The sequence below is a fragment of the Taudactylus pleione genome, unplaced genomic scaffold (genome assembly GCF_031769625.1).
Source record: "Taudactylus pleione unplaced genomic scaffold, aTauple2 ptg000229l, whole genome shotgun sequence".
In the NCBI taxonomy this organism is placed as follows: domain Eukaryota; kingdom Metazoa; phylum Chordata; class Amphibia; order Anura; family Myobatrachidae; genus Taudactylus; species Taudactylus pleione.
Genome location: NW_028284631.1, coordinates 3,489,099 through 3,509,823, shown reverse-complemented (window position 1 = coordinate 3,509,823; position 20,725 = coordinate 3,489,099). Strand labels below are relative to the sequence as shown.

The 20,725-nt window shown below is 42.5% G+C and overlaps 1 protein-coding gene and 1 long non-coding RNA gene across 8 annotated transcripts in view; one reads left to right on the top strand and one right to left on the bottom strand.

Moving 5' to 3' along the window:
- KIF1A (kinesin family member 1A) overlaps positions 1 to 20,725 on the top strand; it is a 238,983-nt gene that overhangs the window by 204,659 nt on the left and 13,599 nt on the right. For 3 of the 7 annotated variants that reach the window (XM_088479228.1, XM_088479227.1, XM_088479233.1), the window contains 11 exons: positions 3,596 to 3,704; positions 5,966 to 6,032; positions 6,118 to 6,202; positions 6,949 to 7,054; positions 8,025 to 8,051; positions 10,108 to 10,131; positions 13,793 to 13,907; positions 15,003 to 15,136; positions 16,234 to 16,295; positions 16,621 to 16,766; positions 17,217 to 17,429. In XM_088479228.1, the coding sequence (XP_088335354.1) occupies positions 3,596 to 3,704; positions 5,966 to 6,032; positions 6,118 to 6,202; positions 6,949 to 7,054; positions 8,025 to 8,051; positions 10,108 to 10,131; positions 13,793 to 13,907; positions 15,003 to 15,136; positions 16,234 to 16,295; positions 16,621 to 16,766; positions 17,217 to 17,429 (1,088 nt within the window). The remainder of the gene's footprint in view (positions 1 to 3,595; positions 3,705 to 5,965; positions 6,033 to 6,117; positions 6,203 to 6,948; positions 7,055 to 8,024; positions 8,052 to 10,107; positions 10,132 to 13,792; positions 13,908 to 15,002; positions 15,137 to 16,233; positions 16,296 to 16,620; positions 16,767 to 17,216; positions 17,430 to 20,725) is intronic. The other 4 variants (XM_088479230.1, XM_088479229.1, XM_088479232.1 and 1 more) reach the window with 2 other exon arrangements.
- The window catches only part of LOC148517041 (uncharacterized), a 31,346-nt gene continuing 26,676 nt past the window's right edge, over positions 16,056 to 20,725 (bottom strand). Inside the window, exon 4 of the long non-coding RNA XR_015879335.1 lies at positions 16,056 to 16,792. This is a non-coding gene — a long non-coding RNA (uncharacterized LOC148517041). The remainder of the gene's footprint in view (positions 16,793 to 20,725) is intronic.

Sequence of the window (20,725 nt, the reverse complement as noted above, 5' to 3'; positions counted from 1 at the left end):
CATTTGCAACTGACTAGTCTGAGAATAAGTTTGTCATTGTGATCATGGTTTATTTTTTTTATCCTTGATAGTTTGAGCATTTGTAAAACCTGCGTTAGGTATTTGACAGTGTGTGTCATAGTGATTAAGGGGTCTATTTACTAAGTAGTGTTAGGAGACAGAGTGAAAAGTGATAAGAAAGTGATAAGGTGCCAGCCAATCAGCTCCCAACTGTCATCTCACAGGCTGTGTGTGAAAAATAACAGTTGGGAGCTGATTGGCTGGCACCTTATCAAAATTCTTATTACTTTTCACTCTGTCTCCTAACACTGCTTAGTAAGTACAGTTTATATAATAATAGGTAGGAGCTGATTAGTTGCTATGGGCAACTTCTCCACTGGTCCACTTCTCCACTCTTTTCACTACTTGATACATAAACCCCTGTAAGGGAGAGGTATCAAACTTCCTAAAAATGGCAGGTGAAGACATTGCCCATAGCAACCAATTAGCTTCTACCTAGCATTTTATAGAATGTACTTGATAAATGATAGTTAGACGCGGATTGGTTGTTATAGGCAACATTTCTACTAGGTTTGACCAGCACTGATGCCGAGTTCAGTGTTCCGGTAAATGCAGCTTCAGGGAGACCCAGTGCTGGCAGATCCTAAACCAGCTGTGAGTATGCAGCCTTAGCTGGGAGCCTCTGATAGGCTGTCTGTCTGAGAGACACTCTGCAAAGTAGAGGGAGGTGGAATAGATACATATCATGTGTCACTTATCCATGTACATTCTATTATTTAGTACAGCAATAAGCTAATATGAAGAGTACAAGCTATGGATGATGTCATAGAAGTGCATTCCCTATGTCTGTTTTAACCCATGCTTTTGTGTTTTGTTTTTTTTTTGCTTTTTTTGTTTAAATCCTCCTTTGCTATCACTATTTACTGATCCTACTACAATCTGCTGTCTTACCTCACATCTACTCACATCTATCTAATGGCTTCTTCCAATGCGACCCCATTGGGGGATCTTCCTAGGCTTGCATACCCCATTCCTTCCCTCGGCATTGCACTCCACTTTTCACATGCTGAGTTCACTGGTCCCTGTACTGTCTGCAGAGGATGAACATGTAGGCAGCTGTTTTCTAAGCGCAGTAAAGGTACCTCCACAGCATGAGCCTGCAATACTAAGGATGACGGGTGCAGTAATAAAGGCGCAGAAACATGGTGCGCATTTACTCTGTGTGCTTACACTGTGTCTCACTGTGATGTGTGTAGTGTTCCTTTCAGTCCAATATACCTGACTGATGTCTATGATTTCAAGTTTGCAATAGCAAAAGTTTTTGCTAACAGTCACATCTTATAGATGTGCGTAGCTGTGCTCTGATGCCAGTGCATTATTCTCCTTCTCACCTATTTCCCTGTGCACTTCTTTCTACCACCAGACAGTTTGTTGACCACATGAGGCAAGAGGCTGACAGCATGGTCGGACTGGCCCACACAAGTACTGGAGAAACCCCCTGGTGGCCACACTTTCTAATGTTCCTATTCCCTCCTCTAGGGGTCAGGTTCCAGACTGTGCATTGTTACTCTACTAGAGGGCCAGTAACTTGGTCGAACAGGACCATGGATGAACTTGGCTGCTTGGTTCGTTTCTATGGAAACTACACCAAGATTAGCCCTCCTACCAATCAATTTGGGTGGACCTGACACACCCCTATCCCCTTTTTTATGAAGTGTCCCTGTTCTTTGTAGTATGACTATGACCTCCCTAATGGTTGGCCAAGTCCCTCAGCCACACCCCTTTAACAGGGGCCCCTACAACTACATTCCTAGCCCTTCATACCACTGTCCAAAACTGTCTGACAGTAACTCTCTATACAGATCATAAATGATGGTGCACACTAACTGCCAGACCAGATCAAGATCATGTCTACTATCTATACTATCCATTTTTTTCAGTTGTAAATGATTGGTTTCCTGTATGAAGCACAGCGCAATACAAATATACACATCTTTCTGTGCGTTGGCATGTGCCTACTTTGCCCAAATGCACACAGCGAATGACATACATTTGAGACAGAAGCTGCAGAACTTATGTGACCTTTTGTCAGTTAAATGCTCACATCTCTTCTGCACTGTAAGGAATGGTTTACAACTCCATTCCTCAAGTACTCCCAACCAGTTATGTGTCCAGGGTTTCTGACCGCGAAAGAAGGTATAGTAATTACTGACCCAACAAAATAGATCAACTCAGCTGTGCATGATTAAAGAAATCCAGAAAACATGAGCTGTTATTGGTACTTGCAGACTGGAGTTGAGAACCACTGCACTAGAGGAATGTCCAGTTTAAGTAGTACTTACCTATTTTCCAGAAAGGGCCATTCCCGTTTATAATCACAAAAAACGCTAGTAGAGAAGTTTTACTGCTCATTAAAATATTAATCAACTTTTGCAAAGAATGAGAGAAAAGTTATTCGCTCCATTCAAGCATCAGGTACTTTCACCTATATGCTTTTTCTGACTCATCTCGCTTGCATCATTAGTTGCATATGAGCACATGAAAAGGAGTATGTTTCATTAATACTGCTTTTATACCTAAATTCCAGGTCCAACCCAGAGGTTGGAACAGGGTTCCAAACCAGATCACACCTGGAATTTAGCCGGCGCCGACCCAGGAAATTCCCGAGTCGGCGCCATTCACACAGGAGCCGGGTCTGCAGTGACCCGGCTCTTCCAGCGTGGAAGTGGACGCTTGGAGATTACGTCACGGGATGCAGCGCGCTCCAGGTCATCGTGACACGGATCGCGCCGTTTACACTGCAGGGTTTCATGGGTTATTCCCGTGTTAAACCCTGCAAATTTCCTGGGTTGGATTGCCGGGTCACTCGACCCAGAAATCCAACCCTGTCCCCTTTTACACCAAGGAGCTACCCGGGTTAACCCTGTAATAACCCAGGTTTTAGCTCTGGTGTAAAAGGACTATAAGACTCATTGAGGAATGTGTCAGAGCTCCTTCATGTAGTGTAGACAGGAGGACCTAGCAATCACACATATATTTACTATGTCACTCAATACTGCTGAAGTCTGCCTGTGGTGACCAAACTTTCAGTTGTTCTGAATTACAGTGTGAGTCTATTCTATGTGTATTTTGAGATCCAGCATGTTATGTTTTCCAGTAAAATGATATAAAGCAGAGCTCTAACTACAGTATACTCCGGCAAGTTATTGTCTTTGTGTATTATAACATGTACCTTGCTTTATTCCCAATGTCTTTATCTCTGTATTCTTCAGGTACAAATCTATCTAATAAACTCAATCCAGTAGCTGTAGCTGCTTATATACTTCAGAGTCACTACATTGTTCGTAAAAGATATTGATTTCTGCCATTGTCTTTGTACCAGCCAGTGATAGATATAATATAAGTGTAGACTAGCTCAGCAAGATGGATAGAGATACAGGGGAGCTATTGATCTCTCCCAGAGATACAATTACCTTGTGCAGCCTCTCCCAGACATCAATTATCCCTCTGGTTACATAGGCTCTCTGTGCCTTTTGCATTATCATCTCTATCAGATTTTTTCTCTATGTCATTATAATTTATTTATACTTTCCAGTTCCAGCCACTAAGTTAACCAGGCAACGCGTTCCCAGCACAGGCCAGTGCCACTGCAAGTACGACCTGATGTCATTCTTCCAAATCTGTGAGCTTGAAGCAAATGGAGAGTGAGTAGCCCAGGTTACACTGTATTCAGCTTTTACTCTGGGAGGAGGGGAGAAGTTAGCACACAAAATGTCTCATCTCTAATCCAGTGGTTGCCAAACTGGGTGCCTTGGGGCACATGCAGGGGTGCCACGGGCTGGTGGTCCAGGACCCAGTTAAATTATCTATGGTCTATCTATGATAATTTAACTGGGTCCTGGACCACCAGCCCGTGGCACCCCTGCATGTGCCCCAAGGCACCCAGTTTGGCAACCACTGGATTGGCAAAAGCAGTGCTGGTGGCTGCCATCATAAAATGTGGACAAGCAGAAACTCACCCATGTCCGCCATCACATAACTGAACCCAGTGGCGTAACTTCATCCCATGTGCCCGGGGGTAAGATAAATGTTGGGAGCCCCCCCCCCAAAAAAATAAAATAAAATTAACCATCCCCCCCAGCACCTATGCCAGCGCCAGGTGCCGTCGCCCCCCTATGCAGTTCCCCCAGTAGTGGTCCCCCTGTGCAGTGCCCTCTGTAGAGGTCCCCCTATGCAGTGCCCGCCTGTAGTAAGCCCCAGTAGTGCCCCCTGTAGTAATCCCCAGTAGTGCCCCCTGTAGTAAGCCCCAGTAGTGCCCTCAGTAATGCCCCCTGTAGTAAACCCCAGTAATGCCCCCTGTAGTGAGCACCCCCCGCGTGCGCACACACACACACACACACAAAAAAAAAAAACAATACTTACATTGAACCCCGCTCCAGTGCTGCTGCCGTTCGTCACCGGCGCCCGCTCCTCGGAACTATGGGAGCGACGTCACTCCCATAGTGCCTTTGGACCCGGCAGCCAGAGCTCAGGAGGGGGAGAGAAGGAGCCGGGCGTCCGCTGGTAACACAATCAGCGGGCGCCCGGCATATGGAGGGTGCAGGGGGTGTGACCGCACCCCCTGCACCGCCCTTAACTACGCCAATGGAGGTGGAGCGCTGATCAGCGGCGCTCCTTCTCCATGCAGTGCCCGGAACGGCCGGGGGACAATGGAGTCATTTGCCGCCGGGCGCCAGCCCTGAAGGGGTCAGGGCTGGCGCCCGGCGGCAAATGACTCCATTGTCTCCGGGAGTTTCGCCACTGACTGAACCTAAGGGTGACAGGTAAGTACAATTTACAGAATGTAATAATTTTTTTCTGAATTCTAAATAAGAAACTTTTGGCCTAGGGGTGCCATGAAAACACTACTGATATTCTAGGCTAGGGATGGGGAACCTCAGGCCCAGGGCCGTATAAGGCCCGCGGAATCATTTGGTCTGGCCCTCTGAGCTTTTTTCTGCTAGCCTTATCTGGATAGCAGGGTACCTAGAATGTCACCCTGCAGCCAGAATCTATGCAGTAGTGCCACCAGGAGCATCATTAGGATGCTTCAGACAATCACACTGCTGCCCTTACAGCTCCCTGGAGCATCCTCATCCGGGCATTGCTGTAACCACTTGCGATTGTGGCCCCGCCCCATGTGATGTCACGCGGAGGCGGCATGGCCTGCACCAGGCCCGCAAATAATGTTATATATATCAAAATGGCCCTCAGCAGAAAAAAGGTTCCCCATCCCTTAGGCCAATAGCAATGAGTTGGCCCCTTACTATTGGTCCACACAGCCACATCCTCGAGGCTGCTGGTAGGCTTAAGAAGCTGGTTCTACTATTGTTTATAGGATTTAACAGAATACCAACTTTTTTACCGTGTTTTGAGAAACACAGATCTGAGCCCAATCCCCAAATTACATATTAAAATTAAGCAGAAGAGGACTAAATAATACAATAATGCAATCTTGTCTGTAATGTTAGCTCCTGGCAAGGTGTTGCACACTGAAACCTGAGAGTGAATCAGGAACTGGATCTGTTCTGCAGGTTAAATTAAAATTTTGCTGAAAACCTTATCCTAAGAAAACTGGATGTTTTACCGTGTTAGGACATGACACATGTAAATACAGTTCTATAGGCACAGTTAGAGATACTAACCTAACAAACTCTTATTTCTGTTTGTTTATATTAATTGCTAATTATGCAATAAAGTTGAGATGTTTTCTGCATTATCTATAATAGAGATTGTCCAATCAATCCAGTTGTCTTTGATGCTGTCAGTGCTTTAGTTTATCTATCAAGTGTACACAATGTGCCATTCAAGTCCTTATCAAATGGTGAAACAGTTTTAATCGGGGTTAAACAAACTGCCATTTGTGCCTTAATGAATGTGCCTGATAAGTTGCTTTACATGTACCTTATATCTTTCTCTCTTACAGCTATATACCTGTGGCGGTAGATCATGGGGCTGGCTTACCCTGTCATGGTACTTTCCTCCTTCACCAGGTAACCCCTCCCTCCAATCCTTATCCCTGAATTAGGTAAATGTTGTTGTTTCATATCCTCCTGATCCTTCATTTCTGTGACGCAGGGTATCCAAAGACGTATATCTGTCACCCTGGTGCATGAGGCGGGGGCTGAGTTGAAGTGGCTGGAGGTGCGGGAACTAGTAGTGGGTGAGTATCTCTTTCCTTCTAGAAGTTGTATTGAAGAGGAAAAATATTTATAATAAGAAATGTTAAGTAATAATTAAAAAGTAACAACATAAACCTCACTGAAACTAAGCAATATGAAATCTTGGGTTACTTAAAAAAAAAACGTTTTAAATGTAATGTGTAATCTTTATATATATAAAAGGCCAACGCTGCTCCTCACCTCTATGGGGGGAATTAAAGTGTGTTACACTTTAAGCAGCCACTAGATGGGGCAGACGGAGCAATTCTATTGTTGCTCTGTTAGGGTGCGCACAGCTGCCGTTGCTGACATTTCTACTCGCTGCCTCCCGAGCAGAAATTACTGAAAAGTGACCTGTTTCAGTGCTCAAACGGGGCGTGACAATGTCCCGTTATTTTGAGCCACTAAGGATTGCTAATAATGCCCGAGAAACACTTGTGAGTGTGCTTACGGTCTAAATGTATTGTTCGGTGCCTAATTATATCATTAATAATTATTAATCTGATGCTGATCTACAGAAGCCTCTGGCTGGGAAAGAACAACAGATTAATTGAATTTAAGTTAAATAAAATCAATTCTGTCATATTCCTGCTGCTGAATGATAAATCTACTGGAGTTCTCGCTCCACGGTACATTAATGACAAGTGTGTTTGATGAATCCCTGACATTACCATTCAGAGGCTTTACATTGTCACACTATTCCGTGTACAGAACAGAACTGAAACATTATGTACCTTTGTCACTTTAGGAAGGATCCGCAATACACCAGAGGTAGATGAGTCTCTAATTGATCCCAACATCTTGTCTCTGAACATTCTGTCTGCTGGATATCGCCCCCCGGAGGGGGGTGACAGGTCAGTGTTCATGTCAGCTTTGTAGTGTAAGAATGGAGGGCAAATTAGCCAAGTGTATGAAACGTTACCGGGGAAGCTTTGCAGCCACTAACAGGAGGGTTCAGTGATTTATGGCCCAAGTTAATAACGAGTGATATGCCTGTTATCACTCATTACTACTCTTAAATGGTGCTCCAACCAATCATTTCCTATCTGCCATTTTACAGGCTGTGTTTGAAATATAACAGTTAGGCTGATTGGTTGGTGCACCATTTAAGGTTAGTAACGAGTGATAACAGGCATATTACTAAATGGGGCCCTTAGTTAGAAATATATTCTGCCTCCAACTCTGCTTTTGGCCTCGTCATTAAGCATGAAACAGAGAAACTTAAGCATGAGCTTCCCCCACACCCGCAACCTCCTCTTTCTTACATGCCCCGCAAACCTTGGCCACAACTTTCCAGTATTCTACCATTCCATATAATTGTACTTGTACTTAGCCATTGTCTTTACTCATTCTAAGGATCCAATTATCCCAGTCATTCCCTACCCTATTCACAGCCTACCCTGTGTCATACTCAGTCCTTGTTTACCATATGTGTTATTTTATACCTCAAATACCATGTGCAAACACCTTCGATGGCTTCTCTAGTACTTCATGCTACTGCAAGCACCGCCGGTCCTACACCTACCATTTGTGAAGGTAATTCCCCTATGCCGCACATTTCCTTCTAATCCACATATTCCTCTTAACTTTTCACAAGGTCCCCTTCCTAGCACCTCTTACCTCAATTCAACACTGCCAAATAAGAATGAGAGTCATAATGTCTCCTCCTCCAGGCAAGTTATGCAAGTAGATGTACATTTTTGGCGACCTGACCTCTGTCCATTGACTGATATGCAGACCTCTAAATGAATTTGTTGGGACATTGGGGGCTGGATGTTCCCATTCCCTGATGCCGACACTAACGTCTCATTATTTGTGTTTCAGGCAGTTTCTTGACTCTGACACACCTAGGTATTTTATTTTTATCATTCCTCAACCCGGCTATATAACTTACCCATTTTTACCCTCAACCTGTTTTTTTCTGTAACTTGACTACCTCCTGTCTCTTAGCTGCTTTCCATTTACTATTTCATCATTTGTTTTATCATGTTTTATTTAATAACTACACATTTACTGGGGCTTTACTGTTATTACCGCTCCTCATGTCTCAGACTTCCTGTACCCTCTTCACCAATCTGGTCCTTAAACCGGCAGACACTTTATAACCCTCCACCAGTAATGCATGCAGCATGGAGAAAGAGAATCCAGAATTTTCATTTCAAATAGATAAAGGGGCAAATGTAATAGAGTACAAGATTTGCGACATCCCGAGATTACAGCTATTTAGCACTAAGATTTAAAGCGGCAATTTATTACTATGCAAAAGCAGGTTGGCTTTGCGTTGCAAAAAAAAAAATTGTAGCTTTAAATCTCACTGCTGACTCGCCGTAATCTCAGCTCTTTGTAAATCTGGCACTTTATTACATTTGGGCCTATGTCCTGTAAAGTTTAACATTTTATAGTGGATGGAGCACTGTGTTTTTGTGACATCATTAGTAAAAATATACTTTAATTGAAAAGACTTATTCCACTGAAAGTTCAGGTCTGGATTAAGTTACGATTCTATGTAATTTTATTTCCCATGGTTGTGACAAATAGTTCTCGGCACTTGTCTCTTGTCCTTGTCTCTTTGTATTTAGCTATTTAGGCAAAAAATAAAATACAAAGTACTGCACGTACATTTTAGCTGTAAGAACATACAATTTTCACACACTGCTTCTTAGTAGTAATGTGCAGGCTCGGATTAGTTCAGATTTTCCCGCCCAATTCTGATTTTTTTTTCCCGCCAAAAATTGGGTCTCAGAAAGAGGCAAAACGTCATCTTTCATGGACAAACATCATCATTCCTGGGCAAAGTCCATGAAAGATGATGTTTGTCCATGAAAGATGACGTTTTGCCTCTTTCTTAGTCCCGATTTTTGGCGGGAAAAAAAACCACAAACAAATTTGGCGGGAAAATCCGCACACTATTCCGAGCCTGCACATCCTTACTTTTTAGTATGCAAGTCTGCGGTATTATACGAGTAATAAAAAGTAGGCAAATGTAGACAATTACCATTATCATTTTCGGCTGTGCCTGCCAGGCAGGGAGACTGTGGTATAGGGCCTGATTCAGAGATGATACAATGCAGATATTTACATCGCAGTTGAGCGATTATCAGTAATCTGCACATGCGTCTGAGTCGCATTGCGCATGTGTCGTTAAATTTTTGTTGTTGCTCGCTGCGAGGATTTATTTGCAAAGTGATTGACAGGCAGTCTGTGAGAAGCAACAGAGTGGCGCCACCGTTTTCAGGGTGTGTTTCAGACTGCGACTGAGATGCCGCAGTAAAAATGGCTCCGACGTTTCAGTTCCTGTGGTCATTCTGCGGGACCATAGGCATAGGGTTACTCAGAAGTCTTATAATAGACTGGTCTGCGACCGATGCTTCGCCTTTGTACACAGTTCCTTGGATTTGTGAAGCCGGCAGTAGGCGTCTCAATACAAATCTAGATGGCTGCGATGTAGCTGCTGTGTACAAATTGGCAGCTGTGGTGGCATTTAGCGTACATCTGAATCAGGCCCATAGTGAGAGGGAGCGCAGTAGCACAACTCCACTTTTGAAGCGTTTTTCATCAATAAGGGCTCATTCACACCTACCCACCATACAAATTCAGCTTGGTGTTGCCTTTAAAATGATTGCCGCTTTAAAAATACAGGAAGACTCGGCGGAGTTCCCGCAATGGCTGCAGTTCGCTACCTATTACATAAGCCCCTAAGTATTTAGACTTTGCAGCCTCTTTAGGAGGGTGAGTAGAGATTACAGCACGGTCCTAGAAATGGTCAGATGACTCTCGATTCCTCTCCCTCCATGCACTACATTATTTCATCACTCCCTGTGTTTGGGTTACCCACCATACTTTGTCTTGTATTGCCCCAATGCACTCACACTCTCTCACTCTGTATATTTGGGGCTCCCACCTTCAGCAGCAAATCCGGGCGGGGCACCAGGTACTCATTTCTGTTATTCTGCCCTCTTATCTCCTTGTCTGTCTCTTTCTCCATGTCTTAGTGCTTCTACTCTGCCCTCTGTGCCACTCTCTTCCAAATTCATGTCTTCTTTCCCCATAATGGCCCAAATGTTATATCCTGTGAGTTGGGGACAGCGGCATCATTTTGGTGGCTTAGCCACTTAGTTCATAGCAGCATTTTTTTAGAAAAAAGGCAAAATGAACCTGGTTTGGAATTTTTAAAAATTGCCGCTTGTAATCCAGCCACTAAATCACAGAAATCTCGCTGCTGCCTGTGACTCGCAGTCTATTACATTTGGGCCAATGTCTCTATTCGCTGTATACATTTTTTTCTGGTTTAGAAATAGTTTTGTCAACATATATTTAATATATAATATAACATATAGTATAACATATTTGTCTTTTCCCTTTCCTATTATATTACTTTGGATTGGTGTCATGCTTGTAATAGCATGTGCCGGTCACTTAGATGTCCCATTATTGTTCTGCAAATGGATAACCCTTTTTCTCTTCCACTCCTAATAATACCCTCATGCAGATACACTGATCTCATTTACCGTTATCCCAATTCCCATTGTCTAGTTTTCTACTTTTATAAATATTCCCTAATTTCCCTCCTGCTCCTGTTACCTCTCCCCTGCTGTGTCCTGCTCTTCTGTCACCTCATCTATCTCATTATCTCTTCTGCCTTGTAAATAATATTACCATGATCCTGCTCCTTTATCATTGGGTTACCTGTGCTTCTGTATCATTTTCATATTTTCCTTTCTCACCTGCCATCTCTATTGTTAATGAACTGGTTACTGTGTAAAACTGTGGGGACATTTCTTATATAAGAGTATATTGATACACATTCAGTGCAGTCTGTGGTTCTATGAACATTAGGAGAACTTTAGGTAAGTACCAACATCTATGTTTACCTGGTTCCAAACTAATTTCCTTTTATTCAGTTAACTAATGCAGGTAGACTAAATTAATCCAATAATAAAAACAATAGGTGTATAGGGATCCCCACATAACAATTACCATATGCATTCACTAGTAAGATTAGACTGTAATCAAGTCTCAAACTACAAACCATTGCTTTATGTCACCATACCAAACACCACTGTAACTAGTGTTTGCTATTGTTATGGTTGGGTCCCATTTTGTGTTTCATTGCACTGGCATACACATATCCTGCTGACTAATGTGATTAATACAGATATTTGCATGCGGGAAGTCTACAGTGATCTCCATTCGCTAGCAAAAATGCTAATGTCAATGACAAGTACATATCAAAGGCAGGCACGTGTTTCACTCACGTTTTTAGTAGCATTAAAAAATGTAACCTGGCCATAAATCCCCTATACTGTGCTTTGTCTTGGCTGTTCATTGCAGAGACGACTAAAGCAGCAAATAAGGGTCTAGACCAGAGGTCCTAGAATCTGTTATCCTGTGTATCACTCTCATTCTAAGATATGCATTAATTATTTAGGTCTCCAATAAAATGGCACACTGTCATCTGGGATACCTGTATACAGACCTGGTGTGTGTGTGTGGGGGGGTCTACTTATTAACAAAAAGTTCAGCAGCACTGGTCTAGATGGCAGTGTGCTATAGGCTAGGCATAATGAAATCACTTGTAGCTATTGTATATTAGCTGCCATTACAGTGCATCTTTGCCTAGATACAGTCGAGGCAGATATTTTGTGATCTGAAGCAAGGCTCACAAGAATGGCTGGCACCTTATCTCCGTCAACTTTATCCCCATCCAAGGCTTAGTAAATAGACTCCTTAGTCTTTTGAGCTCTATCTGTCATCTAATTTCTCTTTGTTTTATTAAATTGGAAGTTTAGAGTTAGCAAGCCCACAATGTTCTAATACAGCAGCCAAGTCTCATGCTATTGTTCTGGTTACCTAGAATAGACTAACTCTAAACGTGAGTGAAACTCTGATAGGCATTTGTCATTGTCACATAGCAAAATAATGGCAGGCCACCCAGACTAAATGACAGTAAGAAAAAGACTGCAACTCCGCAATTAAACAGTCAAAATAAAGACTTTTTGTGCAAACTATTATCCACACAAACCAGTCATGGACCATACAATTTCAGGTTTATAGTGTGCCTTTACATATACACATATAATTTTCAGGTTTATAGTGTGCTTTACATATACACATATCATTTTCAGGTTTATAGTGTGCCTTTACATATACACATATCATTTTCATGTTTATAGTGTGCCTTTACATATACACATATCATTTTCAAGTTTATAGTGTGCCTTTACTTATACACATATCATTTTCAAGTTTATAGTGTGCCTTTACATATACACATATCATTTTCAGGTTTATAGTGTGCCTTTACATATACACATATCATTTTCAGGTTTATAGTGTGCCTTTACATATACACATATCATTTTCATGTTTATAGTGTGCCTTTACATATACACATATCATTTTCATGTTTATAGTGTGCCTTTACATATACACATATCATTTTCAGGTTTATAGTGTGCCTTTACATATACACATATCATTTTCAGGTTTATAGTGTGCTTTACATATACACATATCATTTTCAGGTTTATAGTGTGCCTTTACTTATACACATATCATTTTCAAGTTTATAGTGTGCCTTTACATATACACATATCATTTTCAGGTTTATAGTGTGCCTTTACATATACACATATCATTTTCAGGTTTATAGTGTGCCTTTACATATACATATATCATTTTCAGGTTTATAGTGTGCCTTTACTTATACACATATCATTTTCAGGTTTATAGTGTGCCTTTACATATACACATATCATTTTCAGGTTTATAGTGTGCTTTACATATACACATATCATTTTCAAGTTTATAGTGTGCCTTTACATATACACATATCATTTTCAGGTTTATAGTGTGCCTTTACATATACATATATCATTTTCAGGTTTATAGTGTGCTTTACATATACACATATCATTTTTCCAAAATAAAACACAGACTGCTTTTAATTTGTGTATTAATATACATGTATATTATCTGTCAGTATCTGATTTCATGTATTTTGTTTGGTAATAAAATAACATAGTGTATTCACAAGACTCTATTTGCTATGGGTATGTTGGTCCAATTTAAATCAATCCATCACAATGGTGGTTGTCAATCTCTTTGGGATAGTAGAGTGCCCAGCATGTGAAATCACTTCACTGGTTAAAAATGTATGCTGGTGCACATAGTAATCTGGTAAAATCTATAGGTAAATGGGAGTACCACAGCTCTCAGACTATCCCTTTTACAAGGGTAAGCTGGAAGTTCCTGACATTAACGTTACATGATGAGGAGGAACCACTAAACTTCTTTCCCCAGATAAACACTTTGTGCCGGTACATTCAGGGGTAATTAAAAGTGGAGCTGTTTAAAATTATAACTAGAATCCGGTTGCTATGGGCAACAACTCTACTTTTCCTTTTTTGGAAGTCTTGGTAAATCTACACCTCAGTGTGTAGATGTGTTATTTATACACACCTTGGTGAATAGAGTCTATAGTGTGTGTGTGTGTGTGTGTGTCACCCAGTGTACTGTAGTGTCTATGTGTGTGTACGGTATTGCTATATGTGTGTGTGCAGCTTGCATTAAATCCCTTCTTGTCGTGGCAGGACATTTTATCACTTTGACGTGGCATGGGACAGCTCTATGCACAACTCCCTACTGCTGAATCGTGTCACTCCATACAGAGAGAAGATCTACATGACGCTGTCTGCCTATGTAGAGGTGAGACACGTATATAGTTGCCAGATGTAACTCATTTCAAGGGACAGTCCCAGGTTTTAAAGAGTTGTCCCTGTAAATGTTCCTGTGTATCAGTATTAACCACCTGCAAAATAAAGTGTTTGCATTTCTACACTTTAGCTGAAAACCTAACCATGTATTCTTAGCGGCTGAAGCACAGAGAGCATGCACGGCGCCATTTGCATTGCGCATGCCCAGAAATTAGACCGATCATATATCATTGTCCCGTAATGCATAAAACCAGATAGTACATTGCATTTTCAAAGCTCACATCTGATTGGCTGCTTAGAAATACGGCACATGTTATTAGACTGACCGATGTTTTCTTTTACACATAGTTTAAATATCCTTACGTTTCCCTAACAATACAAGCTTGAAATAAAATTAACTCTGTTAGGTGCTGTGGTCACATAAGACACCATTCATCCGATAGCGTGAAACTGCCAACCTGGTCAGCTTTAAATACTATTAATGAGTATCAATAAAAAAAGTATTTCTAAGGTATAGATTACCATGTGCACCTCCACCCAATATTATTCCATTACACCGAGGAAAACTATGACTTCTGATTAAACTTCCATGCTGGACTGAAAGTATATTGTTGGGACACAATAATCATAGTAATACGCCTTTCAGACTTAAAATCCTGGCTTCAACCTGGCTCAGACCCAGGACACTGAGCACGGATTGAGGCCGGTTTACCCCTTTCACACATCGGTGACGACCTGGGTATTCACACCCGACCTTGGTCATCCAGTGACCCTGGCATTGAGTGGATGCTTGGAGATGATGTAATCTTCAAGCGCTACTGTCCCTGGCCAATCATTTTCTTTAGGTGTGACCCAGGTCATCAGAACCTGGGCCGCACCTTTCAGACTTGAGCCAGGTTGCAAGTCCCGGGAAAAACCCTAAGAGCGACCAGGGTCACAGACCCTGAACTGTCAACTTGAGTCAGACCTTTCAGACATATGCCAAACTCGGGTCGATGCACGTTCACCTGGGTTTTTGCCATTTACTGTATATCAGTAATTTAAATGACTAAGGGAAAAAATAAACTGAAACTGTTTGTTCCCAAAGATGGAGAATTGTACACAGCCAGCGGTGATCACCAAAGACTTCTGCATGGTCTTTTATTCTCGGGATGCCAAATTGCCTGCCTGCCGCTCCATCCGAAACCTGTTTGGTACAGGCAGCCTGCGCGCATCCGAAAGGTTAGTTCATGATAACAGCGCATAAGGATAGCAATATACCTGACTCAATCCAAAGTGCAGGAGCTGAGTGGAGTAAATGCTCTTGTCTGGTCGTAACATTACCTGTGTGTTAATTCGAGGACATATATTTATAATATAAACAAGAACTATGTCAAGGATCCACAGAAGTAGATCATGGATTAATAGTGATGCACCCTGGCACTGCTGTCTGTGGGCATATGTGGAACATATGTCTTCAGTATCTTTACAAATACGAATATACAAAAAAAACTCGTATGCACAAAACTTCTCACTCATGCTTTTCGAAGCAATGATGACAAGGGCTATCATCATAACAAACTCCTATATTAAGTTATGGGCCCATACATTATCAATCAATTGGGGCAATTCTGCATTTTGCAGATGATGGTGTAAACAATTTGGAAATATGTGGGGTTCACCGATTGCCAATTCCGACCAAAAAGGTGTATGGAATCAGTTGTCCGACATGCTGGATTTCGCCAACCATTTGGGGCTGCAATTTGCCAGTGTATGGGGTCAGTCATTTTAAAGACCGTTTCGTTAATAGAACAATTCTCTTTAAATGTGACTAGTAAAATTATGACCCTTAGAGATGACTTATGGGCACTTTCATGATTTGCAGATCTGATCTTTGGGTGAAACAGATCTAGAAGTCACTGAAAAATATCGGCAGTGTATGGGAGCATATTGGTGGATTGGAGAATCGCTAAATCAGGGGAAAAAATGCAGAGTCAGCTTTTTTTTGTGATTGCTGATGTATGGGCCCCTTTAGACCATTACTGGGAGTAAGTTCTATGGATATATTATATATAATGTTCTACCACTGCAATTTACCATGACGAGGCTCTTCAGTGAGGGCATCTCCTGGTCACCGGAAGCCTAACTGCAGCTTCATAAATAGACCCCTTGGTGTAAATGTTTCACATATGGTGCTCCATATGAAGCTACATTTCTTTCTGTTATAAAGCAAGATAAAACAACTGAGAGGAGGCTACACCAATAGGGGCTTATGACTCTACTGAAAAGTTATATCCACTTGTATTTGTACATTAGATCAATGATTCTCTTTTCCACAGTAACCGTGTAACTGGAGTATATGAGCTCAGTCTTTGCCGGGTTGCAGAAGCCAGCAGTCCAGGTGAGTGACTTTCTTCTACTTTCAGTCAATTCTTCCCATCCATCGCCTTAGTTGCTGTACCAGTCTTGCCAGATGTCTCATCTGATGCCGTGGCTTTCAACCATTATCTTACAATAACAGTAAATAGTCTAGGCAATGTCCTACAATGATCCATTGTCTTTTAGCTTCAGTCATAAACATGGCTGAGAGCTTGCACTGTTTGACTGTATCAAATATATGAATATAATGAAGAATAGATAGTTATATATTGAAGTAGACATAGAAGTTTTCCTGAAATCATCACAACCATGCTAATGCACTTTACTGCGTTGTTATGTCCATCTAGGCATGCAGAGGAGACGCAGGCGTGTTCTAGACACCTCTGTGGCATACGTGAGGGGTGAGGAGAACCTTGCAGGCTGGCGGCCACGAAGTGACAGCTTAATCCTTGACCATCAATGGGAGTTGGAGAAACTCAGCCTACTTCAGGAGGTATTTCCCATTTCATCGTATTTTTCCTTTAAAAAAAACCCAAAACACAACATTTGAAATGTTAGTCAGGTACATTCACCGTCATCAATGGTGGCATTTTTACGGGAATTTGAGGAATCTTCAGTTACATACCAGATATTGATTTGAAAGTCACTAATGGATATTTTGTTCAGAATTTTGAGACTGATTGCGGAATGTGAAGAGACTTTTTGCAATGAGTGCTTGTCCAATAGAATGTGACTCAGATTTATTATTGGAGCTTTATTTAGTAAAACATAGCACCTCACTCATAGTATTTTACAAGATAGGCTTCTTGGTTAGCATCTAGGATTTACAATGACCATAATAAATTGCATCTTCACCACCATTTTGGTCCCTGAGGTGGTTTCGCAGAATGTAGTTGAAAGTTAGAGGTTTAGACTATGTCTTCCCGTTATTGTATTTGTTCAGGTTGAGAGGACCCGGCATTACCTGCTGCTACGGGAGAAACTGGAAGCCACACTCAGGGGAGCCACAGACGCGTTTACTCCTTCTCCTAGTGATGAGATGCCGCCACTCAGCCCTACGTGTCAGTTGGTGCAACTCACAGAGCAGGGGTCCCCACACGTGGAGGAAAACCCACTGGAGACCGCCAGTGAGAGACAGAAAGAGCTGGCTGCCAAGGTACGGAGCTTACTCCGCATTACTATTCATTGGGCACGATTCTATTCAACGCGATGTAAATAGCGCCGGGAGATAGCTCCCGGAGCTATTCAATTCATCGCGATGTTAGGTCGGGGAAGGCTCGTTCTCGCGCATTGAACAGGGTGTTTAGGCGCGATAACGGGCATTCCCCGACCTAACTTCCCGGCGCGAGGCTGTTTTCCAAGCGCGAAGGGCAGAGAACAGCCTCGCGCCGGGACTTTTGTCGGATTTCTGCTCTCATCCCCGGAGGGATGAGAGAAGAAATCATTAGTCGGACTTGGCAGCACGGTGTATTGAATAGCTCCGGGAGCTCACTCCGGCGCTATTTACATTGCGTTGAATAGAATCGTGCCCATTGAAAACAGCCATCCTGCGTAATCCCACCTCACTCATATACAGTCACATTATGTATATGATTTTAAATCTGCTTTATTTAAAAATGTCAAAAATAACTAAATATATGCTGACTTATCGTATTACTACAGTCTTGATGTTATGTATTATCTCTATCAATTTGATGTAACAGCACCTAAGCTTCTGCTATAGTGATTTGCAATTTAGAACAGACACTGTTCATTTACACAGGGCAGGTGGTTGTTATCCAGAATTGTGCTATTTTTTTCTGGTCAAAGTAAGATCTTATGTGTCACAGGACTGTAGAAAATAAACATAACGGCACAAAAATACAACTTCAATGTCCTCTTCATGCTTTTGTCACGTAACTGAAATAAACATATTCCCAACACCAGAAAATCAATTGTTATAAATCATGTACACTTGCTTCTTTATATGGACCAGTGCCCCTGGTTGCTTGCTCACTTCCATATCTTTGGAAGTATTACTGTATTAGCTCCCGAAAATGCGCTGGGTGTAAACAGCACTTATCAATGTCCAACCTACTGTACTTCCACTTTGGGAACACAGCCTCTATTCATTTACACTCTTACTTTCTTTTCCTCTAAAAATATTGCTAAGTTATTATGAGAATGAGGGGCTGTTGGGAATGTCTTCATATGTCACTGTTGTGTGTTTGAATAACTATATTATATTGGTTGAAGTGCGCCGAGTACTTGAGATCTTCTTGTGATGTCATGCAGCTTATTGATGGCAGCATTTCTCTCTGGTGCAGTGGGGAAGGAGGGGGAATCGGGGCTTCCCTCTCTGAATGCAGACTACCCACAGAAAGGGATGTAATCATAATGACAGCTTTTACAGTGTCAACATTCATAATGTCAACAACACAATGTTGACAGTTATGATGTTGACATTGTTTAAATGTTGACATTAAACATGTCGGCATCTGCAGAATGTCGACATGTTCATATGTGCACCCCTACTGCAGCCTAATGGTGCATACACACGGACAGATTTGTCAGATCTGTCAGATGAGCGATTTGAACGATTTTACCAAAGATTTGAACGATTTGAACAATTGAATGATTTTTGACTGCATTAAAATGAATGGAATCGTCCAAGTCTGACTGCAAACACATCAGATGTGAGATATCGTTATCTGACCATCGGGAACGCGCATTGTTCATCGTCCATTGTTCAGGCATGTCAGATATGTCAGATTTTCCTTCAGATATGAAAGATTGAACGATTTTTTAAATCGTTATCATTCAGATCTGAAGAAAAATCTGACCGTGTGTATGCACCATAACCCTAAACATTTCCCTAGTGCCTAAACCTCCTCTCCTGCAGCCTAACCTTTTCCCTAGTGCCTAACCATCCCCTCCTGCAGCCTAACCTTTTCCCTAGTGCCTAACCCTAACCCTCCCCTCCTGCAGCCTAACCTTTGCCCTAGTGCCTAAACCTCCTCTCCTGCAGCCTAACCTTTTCCCTAGTGCTTAACCCTAACCCTCCCCTCCTGCACCCTAACATTTTCCCTAGTGCCTAACCCTAACCCTCCCCTCCTGCAGCCTAACCTGTTCCCTAGTGCCTAACCATAATCCTCCCCTCCTGCAGCCTAACCTTTTCCCTAGTGCGTAACCCTCCCCTCCTGCAGCCTAACCTTTTCCCTAGTGCCTAACCCTCCCCTCCTGCAGCCTAACCATTTCCCCAGTGCCTAACCCTAACCCTCCCCTCCTGCAGCCTAACCATAACCTTTCCCTAGTGCCTAACCCTCCCCTCCTGCAGCCTAACCTTTTCCCTAGTGCCTAACCCTAACCCTCCCCTCCTGCAGCCTAACCCTAACCTTTCCCTAGTGCCTAACCCTCCCCTCCTGCAGCCTAACCTTTGCCTAGTGCCTAACCCTCCCCTCCTGCAGCCTAATCGTTTCCCTAGTGCCTAACTCTAACCCTCCCCTCCTGCAGCCTAACCTTTTCCCTGATGCCTAACCCTAACCTCCTCTCCTGCAGCCTAACCTTTTCCCTAGTGCCTAACCCTAACCCTCCTGCAGCCTAACCCTAACCTTTCCCTAGTGCCTAACCCTCCCCTCCTGCAGCCTAACCTTTTCCCTAGTGCCTAACCCTCCCCTCCTGCAGCCTAACCTTTTCCCTAGTGCCTAACTCTAACCCTCCCCTCCTGCAGCCTAACCTTTTCCCTAGTGCCTAACCCTCCCCTCCTGCAGCTTAGCCTCTTCCCTAGTGCCTAACCCTAACCCTCCTGCAGCCTAACCTTTTCCCTAGTGCCTAACCCTAACCCTCCCCTCCTGCAGAATAACCCTAACCTTTCCCTAGTGCCTAACCCTAACCCTCCCGTTAGTCTAACCCTCCACAACTAGTCCATGCAGAATGTCAACATCTCATGTGTCAACATTGTGAACATGTCAACGTTCTGCAGATGCCGACATGTTGAAAACTCAACATTTAAACTATGTCAACATCAGAAATGTCAACATTGTGGTATTATGAATGTTCCTTTCTGTGAGTAGTCTGCATTCAGAAAGGGAAGCCCTGATTCCCCCCCCCCCCCTGCACTAATTGATTGCCCCCTAAAAAGCTTCTATTTATTCTTGTTTATGTTTGATGCATAATTATTCTCCTGTCTTATATGTGGTAACTTTCTATGTGTGGAACACATGACACATTCTATTCTATGGCCCGTGTCATTTCTGTCCATTGGAACACACTCCCACAAAAAGGTCGTCTTGCGTGTGTTGGCTAGGTGGCTGTCCAGTTGACACCCAGAAACGTTTATTATACGGACAGAGAGAGCAGTATGTGCAGTTTGCTACAAATCGCTAGATCTTCTACTTGCTTCCAACTTAGAATCAGACCTTATATTTGACAACAGCTTCTGCTCCTTTCTTCCCCCTTCCCTACACGTTACAC